At 36.0% G+C, this 15,249-nt stretch overlaps 1 protein-coding gene across 4 annotated transcripts in view; it reads left to right on the forward strand.

The window, feature by feature from the left end:
* The window catches only part of VSTM2A (V-set and transmembrane domain containing 2A), a 50,801-nt gene that overhangs the window by 26,743 nt on the left and 8,809 nt on the right, over positions 1–15,249 (forward strand). The window contains exon 5 of one of the 4 annotated variants that reach the window (XM_005304416.5): positions 3,691–4,988. The exons of 1 other annotated variant lie outside the window; for it this stretch is intronic. In XM_005304416.5, coding sequence (XP_005304473.2) covers positions 3,691–3,767 — 77 coding nt within the window. In that variant the 3' untranslated portion in view covers positions 3,768–4,988. Of the gene's footprint in view, positions 1–3,552; positions 4,989–15,249 lie in introns of those variants that run through there. 2 more of the 4 variants (XM_005304419.5, XM_005304415.5) reach the window with 2 other exon arrangements.

Genomic DNA, 15,249 nt, shown 5'->3' on the forward strand with positions numbered 1-15,249 from the left:
TGGCTGTCATGATTGGATGAGCATTTTGAAAAGAAATAAAACTACTTAGAACAAGTAAGACTCAAATATTGCATTGGGATGCTACAGGGTCAAACCCTGAGATGGCTTAAGGATTCTGATGCAGGCCCATGATGACCATGTTACATAACTAAAGTAATCTCAGATATTCCTAACAGCCTCTTTTAATTAAGAAATTTGAAATATTTTAATGCTGGGATTGTTCCCAATAAGCTCACTTAAGCTTTAACGTGCACATGCTGTATAAAACCTGATCTAAAATCTTTGAAAAAACAAACAAAACCACCCCACCACAGGCAGAAGAACCTGCAATTTGTGTGCTGGAAATGATATAATCTGGAGGATACATTTATGCAATGGTTGAGAGAAAAGGATGCCATCTTGATTATGCAGTGCATCATCAGTTCTGGGTTCTACAAAAATGGTGGCTGAAAAGAAAAGATTGGTCGCAAATATTACAGTTTTGCCTTTTCAAAAATTGAAACACTTAGGTCAGTTTCATTTTGTATGGTAGTAGTTTCCTTCAACATCATGTTATGGTTTTCAAACTGTCAAGTTATGTCATCATTAAATAATTGTTCAAAATAGGCCCTTTTAAAAAATATCCACATAGGATTTGTGAACATTTGTCCTTAAACTGTGTGGTAGATTTCATGCAGAGAAGGTGTGATTCTATGACTTTTTAAAGATCAGTTCAAATAGGATGATATGGATGAGGCAAAGATCACAAAATGATAGTAAAAATGCTTGCAAATATAAAAATAACATGAGCTAATCTGACTGTAGAAAAAGTCCTCCTTTAACTAAGGAAAAGAGGAAAATCTCATGAAAATATGATGAACCATAAGCTTGATTTAAAATAATGTAAAGCATATTAAGAAAGGCTAAATAACATGATAAAAAGAAATGATGTACACAAGATACTACAAGCAACAAATAAAACTGAGTTGCAGTGGCTTTTGAGTCCAATTTGTAAACAGTTGTGGATTTGAGCAATTATCCATAGGGAGTAGATCCACTGCAGTCCTGTGAGCAAATTTACTCATGTGCAGAATCAGGTCCTTAATACCATATAATATTATATTCTACTGTATATGAGACATTCAAATGGCAATAAAGAAATTAGGCTACCGTTTCTTAAGCAAAGTTAGCAGTCATGGGATAAGAGGGAAGGTTCTCTCATAGATTAGTAACTGGTTAAAAGATAGGAAACAAAGAAGTAGGAATAAATGGTCAGTTTTCAGAATGGAGAGAGAGAAATAATGGTGTCCCTCAGGGGTCTGTACTGGGCCCAGTCCTATTCAACATATTCACAAATGATCTGGAAAAAGGGGTAAACAGTGAGGTGGCAAAATTTGCAGATGATACAAAACCACTCAAGATAGTTAAGTCCCAGGCAGACTGCAAAAAGCTACAAAAGGATCTCTCAAAACGGAGTGACTGGGCAATAAAATGGCAGATGAAATTCAATGTTGATAAATGCAAAGTAATGCACATTGAAAAGCATAATCCCCCCTATACATATAAAATGATGGGGTCTAAATTAGCTGCAGATGTGGTCGCCCCATCTCAAAAAAAATATATATTGGACTTGGAAAAGGTTCAGAAGAGGCCAACAAAAATCATTATAGGTATGAAACGGCTGCAGTATGAGGAGGTATTAATAAAACTTGGACTTTTCAGCTTGGAATAGAGACAACTAAGGGGGGGGATATGGTAGAGATCTATAAAAGCATGATTGGTGTGGAGAAAGTAAATAGGAAGTGTTATTTACTCCTTCTCATAACACAAGAACATGGGGGCACCATATGAAATTAATAGGTAGCAGGTTTATAACAAACAAAAAGAAGTATTTTTTCACACAACGCACAGTCAACCTGTGGAACTCCTTTCCAGAGGATGTTGTGAAGGCCAAAACTATAACAGGGTTCAAAAAAGAACTAGATAAATTCATGGAGGATAGGTCCATCAATGGCTATTAACCAGGATGGGGTGGAATGGTGTTCCTAGTCTCTGTTTGCCAGAAGCTGGGAATGGGCGACAGAATGGATCACTTGATGAATACCTGTTCTGTTCATTCCCTCTGGGGCACCTGGCATTGGCCACTGTCACAAGCCAGGATACTGGACTAGATGGACCTTTGGTCTGACCCAGTATGGCCGTTCTTATGTTCTCAACTCCCTTTGACTTTCAATGGGAGTTGGGCACACAGCTTCCTTAGCCCCTTTTGGAAATCCCATGTATAAACTGCAGTGGGTATCATTACAAAGTCCTCATTTGTTCTATCCCTATATGGGTACTTGCAATACTTCAGTTAGTTCAGATAGCCTTGTGTGTTTACAGTGGGTAAAAATCCTTGTAATGGCAACTTCTGTATATAAAAGTTACAGTTCGGCCAGTTACTCATATTAATTCCATGTACTATGAGCCACTCTTTTATTTGCAAAAGGAGGCAGTATATTGGGACCTGGAATTTAATTTGATCTCCATTCTAACGGAAAGGAAAGCAAATATTTTTGGCTTTACCTAAAACTATATTCTCTAGGCAAAAGAGGACAGATATTTAACTGGACAGACATCTGTAAGCTGAAGGGGCAAAAAACCCACTTGTCCTAGCATCTTTGATATCATTAACTTCGTTTGACTTTTAATAATACATATTATAGCTTTATGAAGTCACATGTGCACTTTTTTTGTTGTAAGGAAATTCAGGGTCACACTTGATATTGAAGTTCTATATGTAAATAGGTTATAAAGGCTTAGTAGATGTTTTTCTCAATGTTAAATCAGTTATTGGAGTTCAAAACCACAACATGTTGCTTATAAGCATTGACAGTGCTATCTACAGAGGACCTGACCGACATCTATAAACACATGCTGATCGTATTTGTAACATCTAATCAATCATTTAATAACCCTTTATAAACAGAACTTTAAAGAAGAGTATGGCCACATTCAGTTTACAACTTTCCCCTAAAGTAATGTAAGTCCTTTTGCACTTTCTGAAAACACTTATTTATGATGTACAGCAGTGGTCTCACACTTTAAGACCCAGCATGTCACACATCGAGAACTCAAAAATACTTGCTATGCCACCTTTTCAATTTTAATTAGCATAGTTCTAAGGGATCTTACATTAAATCTAGTGTCACAGTTTAACCATCATTCTCTTAGGTTTCTGAAGAGAAAAAATAATTGGAAGATCTGATTACTCAAAAATAAATATACTTCAAAGAGTTTAGCATACATTTCTTCCCTTACACTGCACTGCCATTCCGCCAAGTTCGTTAGCATTGCTTTTATTTTGCAAGCAAATATTTTGCAGCCAACAATAGACTGTTTTGTTAGTAAGTAAATACCATCATTACTGAGCAACTTTAGAAATTATTTTGTAAGGAATGCTTTGAGGTGGAAGGTGTTTAGATTTGTTTTTCTCTGTATATCGTAATTGGATTACATTGTTTAAAAAGACATACAAAAAAAAAAAAGAACCTCCCTGGGACTGAAATACTTTGTATGTGTTGTTATTTGCAGTGCATGCCAAGACATTCATGGGCACCAGAGCCAAGCTGGCGAGCTAATTAAATATATAAAATGTATGTGTTTAAACAGCCTTATAAGGAGCATTGGAAATCTGCAAGATGAGCGAATATCTTATAACTTCTTCCGCAGGTGCGAGGATAGCTACAAGCCATGGACTTTCTGTCCTGCTTCTTGTTTGTGGCTTTGTGAAGGGTGCTTTGCTTTAATCTAAAAGTGCTGACTTTTTCCAATATCACTTTCTCTTCTTAAAGCAAAGAGCAAATCGCCTGTAAAATCCACGGAGCGGACAGCAAAGTTGACCCTAACCTCCAACCACCACTCTGCACCCAATGTACTCTAATTCTCTACACATGGAGCACCTTCAGGAAGTACAAAAAAACAAAACAAACAAATATATATATTGTTTAAACATATAAATATATATACGAAGAGGATACCACATTTTCTTGATCTATATTATTTTCTTTGCTGTATCACTGATCAGTTATTTGACGAGAACGGGTATGATGTAACAGGACATTTTGTAACAGCAAGACCTAGTTTCCTTTTCTTTCAGCAAGTAGAAGCATCATATCCTTGACTGCTCAGGGGTTGGCTTGCAAGTCATCAGTATTATACAAATTCGCTATGGATGATATTTGGTTTCCTTCTTTGAAAGAACTGTGGCAGCCATGAGGCAAAGAGTGGCCAAAAATAAATAAATAAAAAAAATAAACCAACAAAAAAATCCAAGAAAACAAAATGACTCAGCATCACCTCTGACAAAAAACACCTCAGAAACTTTGATGAAAAGCCTATTTTTTTTTGTGGGGGTCGGGAGTGCAAAACAAAAATACAAACATTGCAAAGCAACTCACAGGACTAGAGGACGTTGTTTCTGAAGACAAGCAAGAAGCACTATTGAGGTTTTTTATTTATTTATTTATTTTACTTTTTTGAATTTTTTCCTCTCCTTTTTTTCCTACCCCCTTCCTTTTCCTCTCTTTTCTCTTGGTTTGTTTCTTGTTCAATGGTGGCAGTTGCTGACTTAGGCCAACCCCTATTGACTGTGTGGTGGTAATATAAATACATTTTTTTGTGTGTGTGTGTTCTATATTTCAATGTGTTTTCTCTAATTTTGCAACTCCTGTATATGCAAAACTAACTTCAATTCTGTAAATTGCTTACAGTATGTGTGATATAACTTCACAGTAGACATACCATGGTCCTCATGCAAGACAGTTTTTAATATTATCTATATGTCGTGCCACCAACAGATATTTTTGTTTCCTTTTTTGATGAAGCATTATTTTTTAATTTGTAATTCAGTACTGTGTGGATTTTGTAATACATGCATTCACTTCCACTGGTTTGACCCCTTGCAGATGGCAATGCAGCCCTCTGTTTACTCTGTAAAATGCACATTAAAATTTGTTATGGTCTCTGAACAATGAATTATTTTACTTGTGTGCATGCGATGGTGGAGTCTGGTGACTCAAACCCCTTTTAATTTATAATGTTTATTGAGGATGAAATGATTTTATCCTCAGAGAATGTAAAATGTAAGTCTGCAGGCAAATACTGCATACAAGCAAGGTCAAGAGAAAAAAATCAGAATGTACTCCTGGAAGATTTTCTTTTAATATGAGTTTTAGTCAAGTGAAATTTTTACGATTCACTCAATTCACCCAAGAACTCTTCCTGCTATGGCTAAAAAGGTATCTTTTTCCATCCTTTCTGTAGGTGGCTAGCCATTGTTCTTTCATACTCTTCATTATATTACTTTATGCCTATGAAGTGAAAATGAAAATGTTGCTTTGGCTGGAAGTAATTTACATAACATGAATTATATTAATTAATGAAGGAAGGGAAAACTACAAATATTTGTTGATTAAATCAGCTAGCTTTTAATGTCCTTCCCTCTTTTCACCCCGATTGAATAATCCAAATCCTTCCTGCTATTTCATATACTAACACAGACAAACATGTTACAATACTTTACATGGTTCAGTGTACTATTTACTAGAGGACTCTGTAACTATGTCTGGTCAGCTATAAAAGACTGACCCCTCAACATATTTTTCCCCTTATAGACAAGAAAAATTAGCTTAGCTACATTTAACATCCTACAAGTATAAGGCCTTTATATTAAATTTTAAAAGACCCACAAAGACCCTATCCTTTCCCCCTAATTCCAATAGCAAAACTCTCATTAATTTCAAATGGGAGTAAGCTCAGACCATATATCTCCAGGATAAAAGAACTATGCACTAATGCTTTGTGTCTTAACATATTCATAAATGATCTGGAAAATGGGGTAAGCAGTGAGGTGGCAAAATTTGCAGATGATACAGAACTACTCAAGATAGTAAATCCCAGGCAGGCTGTGAAGTTACAGAAGGATCTCTCAAAAGTGGGTGACTGGGCAACAAAATGGCAGATGAAATTAATGTTGATAAATGCAAAGCAATGCACGTTGGAAAGCATAATCCCAACTATACATATAAAATGATGGAGTCTAAATTAGCTGTTACCATTCAAGAATGAGATCTTGGAGTCATTGTGGATAATTCTCTTTTAACACCCACTCAATGTGCAGCAGCAGTCAAAAAAGCAAACAGAATGTAGGGAATCATTAAGAAAGGGATAGATAATAAGACAGAAAATATCATATTACCTCTATATAAATCCAAATTTTTAATACTGCGTGCAGATGTGGTCATCCCATCTCAAAAAAGATATATTGGACTCAGAAAAGGTACATAAAAGGGCAACAAAAATTATTAGGGGTATGGAACATCTGCTGTATGAGGAAAGACTAATAAGACTGGGACTTTTCAGCTTTGAAAAGAGACGACTAAGGGGGGATATGATGAAGGTCTATAAAATTATGATTGATGTGAAGAAAGTAAATAAGGAAGTGTTATTTACTCCTTCTCATGACACAAGAACTAGGGGCCACCAAATGAAATTAATAGGGAGCAGATTTAAAACAAACAAAAGGAACTATTTTTTCACACAACACATAGTTAACCTGTGGAACTGCTTGCCAGAGGATATTGTGAAGGCCAAGACTATAAAAGGGTTCAAAAAAGAACTAGATAAATTCATGGAGGATAGGTCCATCAATGGCTGTTAACCAGGATGGGGTGGAATGGTGTTCCTAGTCTCTGTTTGCCAGAAGCTAGGAATGGGCGACTGGGGATGGATCACTGTTCTGTTCATTCCCTGTGGGGCACCTGGCATTGGCCACTGTTGGAAGATAGGATACTGGGCTAGATGGACCTTTGGTCTGATCCAATTTGACCAGTCTTATGTTCTTATGTCTGGATAATATAACGGTGCAATCTTCTTTGGGCTGTTCACAAAGGCTTTTCTAGTGACTTAATTTGGAAGATTCACAAGAGTAAATCAAGCACAATTTGGAGCATAATTTATGTTTGAAAAAATATTCAGTGCATTCCTTATATATCCTAACATTAGGCTCTTTGACTGCTAGCAATTGAGCTAGCAACATAATAGTGTGGTCTTTTTTCAGAGCAGTTGCAGTGAATTTAGAACCCAAAATATACAATTAGTAGTTCAATTCATTCCTTCTAACATACATTACTTTTCCTTTTTCAACAGTGAATTTCACCTTTTACTGTACTAGCTAGATGTATTAGGCCCTTCTGAACTTCCTTCCAGTCTTCTCTAGTCTTGACTAGTGCTAGCTAGAGAACAAGAACTAAGGGTGTTTGTTTTGTTTTGTTTTGTTTTGTTTTAAAAAAGGTTTAGAAATTTGTTTTTTTGTTCTGCATTGGAATGACACTGAAATCCTTCAAGGATTGAGTGAGAGGGAGAGCCAAGTGGCATGGGCACTAATCTAGGCTGTGACAGACTTCAGTTCAAGTTCTCACTTTGCCTGATTCGCTGGGCTATTGGTTCCTCTGGGGTCAGTTGTTCTTTGCTTTTCATCAGAAATTCCATCTGGAACCTAAAAAGTGTCAGCAAACCAATGCACTTCCACAAAGTTTCAGTTTTGACCAATCAACATTTTCCAACATCAACAACAAAAATTCACACACACACACACACACACACACACACACACACACACAAATCCTGACCAGCTTGAGTCTTGACTAATCTAAATAACTTTGTGTCATCTACACATTTTGCTTCCTCATAATTTATTTCCTTTTTGCTTTCCCTGATAAATATATTTAACACCACAGACCTTAGCACAGACCCATGGGGCTCACCGCAGTTAACTTTTTGCTGTGTGAAAATTGATTAGGTGTTACTGTTTGTTTTCCATTTGATAGACAAAAGTTAAAGCCACTCAAAATAATTCAATACCCAGGTATTTAAGTGCTTGATTGGAAGGTTTATAATATTCATTTGAATATATAGTACTGCTTCCAGAGTATATTATAAAAGAAAAAAACATTACAAGCTATTTTAATTATCCTTACTTGGTAATCATAGAGTCAAATCTCTCCTTTCAGTCTATCAGCATCTCAGCAACCAGAAGTCCCATTGATTTCAACAAGAGTTTTTTTTGGTGTTCAAGTAGACTCAGGGTCAGGCACTGTGAATATCATGCAGTAGGCATACATCATAATATCCAGCTTAGCTTGCTGTGCCCTAACTCTTGTTTTTCTTGTAATGTATACATCCAATGAAATACTTGCTATAACTGATTAGTTGGTGTTGGTCCTGCTTTGAGTGTGGGATTGGACCAGATGACCTCCTGAGGTTTCTTCCACCCCGATCTTCTATGATTCTATGAATCTATGTGATGGAGATTAATTTGCTAATGATATTTTTGTACCATTATGCAAAGTAATAATACCTCTACCCTCCAATTTTCCACTTCATCAGCAATTAAATATACCAAAACAGTATCTTCCAAAACCAGAAACACATCGCAAACTGTGTGCGAACGAGGACAAACTGCCTGAAAAATAGAAAGAGCTCGATGTATAAACACATGGAATTAAAGAAAAGGAGAAAAGGAGAGAAGGGCAAGAGGCACAGCTACAAAATAAAAAGTGGGAGGTAAAACTGAAATTAAAAATGGGGAGGGGGAATCTCCAGATATATGGTATTCCAGGAAGTGTGTCCATTTGTGGCATATGCTGTGGTAACCATTATCCAATTCAAGTTCATATAAGACTTCATCTTGCTAGGTACTGAGCATTTCCTGCAATGTCCTCTTCCTCAGTGCCCTCAAATCCTATTGGCTGCATTAGTAGCTGAGAACACTCCACATCCCATAAAATGCTCCGCATTTTACAGGATGAGGCCCATAAAGAATTGCTTTCCTGGGGAAAAGTAAAACGTACACTACTTTGTAAGGTGCACATGTTGAAAAAAATATTTTTCTGAGGGATTAAAATCCCAGTCCTCTGGAGAGGGGAAATGGCTAATATAAGGCACCAAATCACTGGAGCGTATATATTTCAGGGGAGGGAATAGTGGTATTACTTTTATCTAACATCATTTCATCACTGTTCAGTAGTTGCCATTTGGCTCATTTCTTGATCAGTAAGAAGAGTATAAAGAAAACATGTTGTTATCCTTCTGCAAAGGAAAAGGAATGCCTTACTTTGTGCAGATCCATCTAATGTACAGTTCTTTGTGTCTTGTGTTTACACTCAAGCTGTAGATCTAGACATTTTTCTTCTACATAGTAAATCATGAAAACTAAAATATCATATATTAAATTATTCGGTCTCTTATTTTATCCAAATTTCAATGAAAGAATAGAAATTCCAAACTTCTCTTAGAAGAGTATTATGGCAATGCAGTAATTTCCTTTCCTGTGTAAAATATTAGGATTTTGTACCTTTCAAATTAGTTACCCATAGAAAAGCTGGTGATGTTTCTTTAAAATAATTTTAAACATAGGCTATGGTTCAATGTACATTTCACTTCATTCATCAGATATTTGTTCTGTTCAAATGTTGACATGTACTTCATAACGCAAATGACAGAATGAAACCACTGGAGATAGGCTGAATGATTCAGAAGAAAGGCTACTCTTCTATGTCCACCTACGGAGGTGCTCCTAGGCAACATTGTTGTTACCCACATATAACTTCTTATCAGTAGGGTAATCTCCAAAGATTCAAAATTATGAGTCAGACCTTCAACATCACAAGAGCACCTTAAAAAGCGAGATTTTAAAAAACCCACACAATTATTTGAAGGTTCTTGTTATTTCCCTTATTAGTTCCCTCTGAAACTCAGATTCCACATTGCTCACCCAAAACCTGAAGCACTCAAAATCAGTAGCCACTTAAGAAAATGTTGGCCTTGGTGTTTAAAAATATCACAAATTAAAGAAACTCTTAAAACAGTTAACATTGAGAAAAGTCAGATTTAATTAAATGAGTTAACCCAGTACCTTTATTCCTGAAGTAACAAAATAGGTCAGTTGAAAATCCTGAAAATTATAAACAAAGTTTTTATATACACTGAATCCTGGTGAATTCACTTTTAAGACAAATGTATTACCTTCTTTTCACATATTAGCATATAGCAAGCATAGGGTTATAGGAGACTGCCTTTCAGGAATGTGCATTATTATTTTCTCTGGCATTCATACTGTAGGATTAAAGATATTTCATTTGTATCTTACAGTGCATTGAGACCAATATGCTACTTTATAATCTCTTATAAAGGAAATCAATATACCTTACTGATTGAAGCACAGTCAGTTAGTTACAAACAAAGATTCCAAGCCAGCATGGTTCTTTAGTACCATGGTAGCTTTAAGGATGTGAGCCGTCATGCCATTGACTTCTGGAGGACTATTTGTGTGCTTAAACATACACATTTGGTTAAATAAATGACTGATTCAGGACACAAATAGACACTGTAAGATGAAATAGCCAATTTCTTATCTTCATGTCTTTAACAAGCATTGCTTCTTATCACATATCATAGAGTGGTCACAGCCAAAAAGTCAGCATTAACCTATAGTTGCCATGTGGCGGTTTTAAATAGTTAAACTTCTTAGTAGTAATCTCTGCAGTTATGTCATCATATGCTAAAAAGTAAAGAAAATGTTCCCTCCGTCACCTCCCAGCCCCAAGAGCGGGGAAAAAATGCCAACCAAAAACTTTGTAGTGGAATGTTTGTTCCTGACATTACTATTGGTAAATGTCAAATGTTGTTTATAGAGTTAAGTATTAAGATCCAAAATGGGATCAAATACCTTGCAATATAAATTTTTAAAGGTTAATCTGTCAAGATTTGCTTTGCTAAACAATAAGCACAAAGTAAATTGTTTAATGCAGGTCATCAGAAACTGCATCAGTCTCTTGTTTCAAACATCCCAAACATTATTTTATTTGATTTCCTAGATATGAAGTTTTGTTGAAGACATAATGGAGAGAAAAGGTTATATACTTTGTCTAGTACTCTTTATGTCACCAATCTGAGACAGCACTAAAAAAGAAGAAAGTTAGATTCTCCTATATTGATGACTCATTAGCAAATGGAAGAATTACAAGCAAATAAAAGACAGAGGGATCAATATTGTTTAAAAAGAAAGAATGTTTAAAAATAGAAATAATAGAAATGTAGGCCTGGAAGGGACCTCAAAAAATCATCTAGTCCATCCCCTAATGCTGAGGCAGAATCAACTATACCTTGAACATCCCTGACAGTTGTTTGTCTACCGTGTTCTTAGAAACCTCAAGTGATGAGTGTTCTGTAACCTATTCCAGAGCTTAGCTATCTTTTTAATTAGAAAGTTAAGTAAGGGACCTTGTCAAGCATAGGTTAATATTTTAATTAATTTTGTCCATTCTGCAATATTCCTTTCTGTTGATATTACCCTCTCAAACATGACAATACTGTACTTCTCTTCTACAGCATAAGGCAAAAGTTCCTTTCCCTTCTATGAAAGGAGCTACAATTAATTAGGCCGTTTCTGTTTAACAACAATTTAAATATATATAGTGTTATATCATGTCAAAATATCTTTGATGGAGTGGTGAGTTTTTTTTATTTTAGGGGGAGGGGAGAGGGTAAGTTTATTTTTTACCAGCTTCATCAATCATATTGTCAGTGCAGTTCTGGAAATATTGTTAGCTAATTGTAGCTGGGGAACTAAGCACAGAAGCCCAACAAAATGTATTTGGTAAGCTTTACACATGTAGTTTTAAAAGAGATTGTCAGCAATGGATTGTTCAGAGTGTTAAAAATAAAAAATAAAAAAATTACATTTCAGGGAAGTTCCATGACCTGTGTTATGCAGGAAGTAAAACTAGATGATCTAATGGTACCTTCTGGTCTTGGAATCTATGAACTATGAACCCAGAATACTTTCTCTATAGGATAAAAACAGTTTCAAGAAGGCCAGAAGTAAAGCCTAGAAACATTTTGAGAGAACACCTTAAACTAGAGATTTTTGAAAAATCTCAACATTTGAAAATTTTCAACAGAAAAAAAATAAAGAATTTTGGTGAAAATATTTTCTCCCGTTTCTGCCTGAAATACTGTGAGTTTGATGCTCATTTACACCACTCGAGGAATGTCAAAGAGCCTTAAGGTGGGAGAAAATGAAATGTATGCCCATTTAAAAGCACCTTTCATTGGAGATATTGGTGTGTGAAGAGATCTTAGTATACATGAGAATCAAGCCTTGTATATACTGATGGCTCACAATGAATCTGGAATGTACATAATAGACCATTAATTTCTCTGTACTCTTTATATACCATGTAACTTGAGAAATACCACAGATGATTGGGTTTGACAACTAACTACTTAAAATAAACTGCTTAATATAAATCTCAGAGGGAAGTAGAAACTCAAGTATTTCTTTCACAAAAGTCACCCACAACAATAGCCTTTCCTATGATTATTTTATTTTTCAGCTTTTGAAGCAAAATTCAGTGCAGTGTATATAAAACCTTTGTTTATAATTTGCAGGATTTGCAGCTGACCTATTTTGTGACTTCAGGCACAGAGGCGCTAGGTTAAATCATTTAATTAAAGCTAACTTTTCTCAATGTTAACTGTTTTAAGAGTTACTTTAATTTGTGATATAGTTAAACATCAATGCCAACAATTTTAAAAAGTGGCTACTGATTTGGGGTGCCTCAGGTTTTGGGTGACCAATGTGGGGCCTGAGTTTCAGAGGTGGTGATCACCCACAGCTCTACAGAAACAAAAACACTCATCCACTTTATTTGTCTTATAAAATAAATTCTGTTAAAATTTACCTCACCATTATCTGAACCATTTTAATTTAATTTAAACTAGACATTGGCGCAACAGCTGTTCAGCCCGTGTGCTATCGGCTTTCACAGGAGGTAGAGAAGTTTGAAGGAGGATTCTACCTGGTTCACCTACTAATTGGAGTCTAACACAACACACAGGAAATGGAGGATTGAATTCCCTCTAGTATCCTCAAACAGTCATTGAAAATGATGTCAACAGGCCACATCTTTACCAAAGCAAAATATCCACTGATGTCAATGGTAGTTTTCTCCAAGTAAAACTGAGCCCCGCATCCTGTAACTGACGGTGTGTGGGTGGACTGCTGCATTTGGTAGAACTCTATGGAGAGTGGGGTCCCATGCAGTCCAGCTGCATGGTATCAGATGCAGAATCAGGGACTAATAACTCAAGTCTTGTGCAAGGGAAGCAGTCTGCTTGCCTAGTGCAGCAGTTTGACAAGACCCTAGAGGATTCAGCCCCTCCAAAATATTACCTCTGTAGTATACTTGCTTGCCAGTGATGAGGGTCCTGAGAGGAGGAAAACAAGGATTGTGTAACCCAGTTCAGCTCATTTCAAACTAATTTAAAAATATATAATTATGTAACTAAGTTTTATTTTCAGCTTTGATCCAACTATTTTAGGTTAGTCAAACCCTTACATCAGTGCTCGAGCTTATGCTTAGGAACATTACCACTGAGTTCAAAATGGATGACTTTTTTGAGGTTTCCTGTGAAGGACTGAGACCTAAACTAATGAGGTTTGGGTTTCAAAGCTGTTGCCAACATTGTTGCCCACTCATGTGATTTTCTCACAAATCTTTCAATAATTGTACTTTTAGTTCAAAGTTTATGTCCTGGACTCATGTGAGAATCTCAGCTTTCTTTTTTTATTTAAAGAGAGTTTCCATCACTCACAATTGCAGGAATAAAGGTTGAAAATGTGACCTGAGTGCCCCGTCAGGGCTCAAAAAGCAGAAGGGAAATAAAAAGAAACCCAAACGATTTTTTTTAATCTACTTTTTTAAACTGCTCATGATGTTGGAGATGTGATTCATGATTTTGCATCTTTGGGGATTGCCCTAATGATAAACTGATAAGGAGTTGTGTGGGTAACAACAATAGCCTGGGAGTGCCTCCGTAGGTGGACATAGAAGAATAGTGTTTCTATTGAATCATTCAGGCCACCTCCACTGCTTTCATTCTCTGTCATTTGCATTATGTTAGATATGACATATATGTAAACTTTTGAACAGAAAAATATCTGATGAATGAAATGAAAAATACATACAATCAAAACCCATGTTTAAAATTATATGACAAACAATAACCAGCTTTTACATGCGTAACTAATTTGTAATCTACAAAATCCTAATATTTTACACAGGAAAGGAAATTGAAATTACTGCATTGTCATAATACTCTTCTAAGAGAAGTTTGGAAGTTTTATTGAAATTTAGTTAAAAATACAAGATCTAAGCATTTAGTATGTGATATTTTAGCTTACATGATTTACTAAATAGAAGAAAAAATTCTAGGCCTACAGCTTGAGTTTACACACAAGACACAAATAATTGTACAGTAGAAAGATCTGCATGAGGTAAGGCATTCCTTTTCCTCAGCAGAAGGATAACATGATTTCCTCATATTCTTCTTACTGATCAGTAGTTGCCTTTTGGTTCATTCCCTGAACAGCAATGAAATGGTGCTAGAGAAAAGTAATACCAATATTTCCTCCCCTAAAACATGTATGGCTGCAGTGATTCGGTTTCTTATACTAGCCATTTTCCCTTTCCAGGGGACTGGATTTTAATCTCCCAGAATTTTTTTTCAAAGTATGCACCTTATATAGTAGTGTACATTTTACATTCCCTTAGGAAAACAATTCTTTATGGGCCTCATCCTGCAAAATACGGAGCTTTTTATGGGATGTGGAGTATTCTCAGCTACTAATGCAGCCAATGGGATTTGAGGGCACTGAGGAAGAGGACCTTGCAGGAAGTGCTCAGTACCTAGCAGGATGAAGTCTTATATGAATTTGGGTTGGAAAATGGTTGCCATAGTGTATGCCACAAATAGACACATTACCATACAAAAGTGATTTCCCTCCCTTTTAATTTCAATTCTACCTCCCACACACACACACACTTTTGTATTCTAGCTTTGCCTCTTGCCCTTCTTTACCTTTCTCCTTTTCTTTATTCCCATTTATCTATCCATCAAGCTCTTTCTATTTTGTAGTTTGCCCTAGTTTGCACACAGTTTGCTGTGTTTCTGGGTTTGGAAGACACTGATAGTCTTTGCTAATGAAGTGAAAAATTGGAGGGTGGTGATATTAGTTTGCACCAGGTACAAAAATATCATTAGCAGATGTATCTCCACCACATGCTTAGTTATAGCAAGTATATCATCAGATGGATACACTGCAACAAAAACAAGAGTTAGGTCACAGCAAACAAAACTGGATATTAGGACACAAGCTACTCTATG

Source organism: Chrysemys picta, chromosome 2 (assembly GCF_011386835.1).
Source record: "Chrysemys picta bellii isolate R12L10 chromosome 2, ASM1138683v2, whole genome shotgun sequence".
Taxonomy (NCBI): domain Eukaryota; kingdom Metazoa; phylum Chordata; order Testudines; family Emydidae; genus Chrysemys; species Chrysemys picta.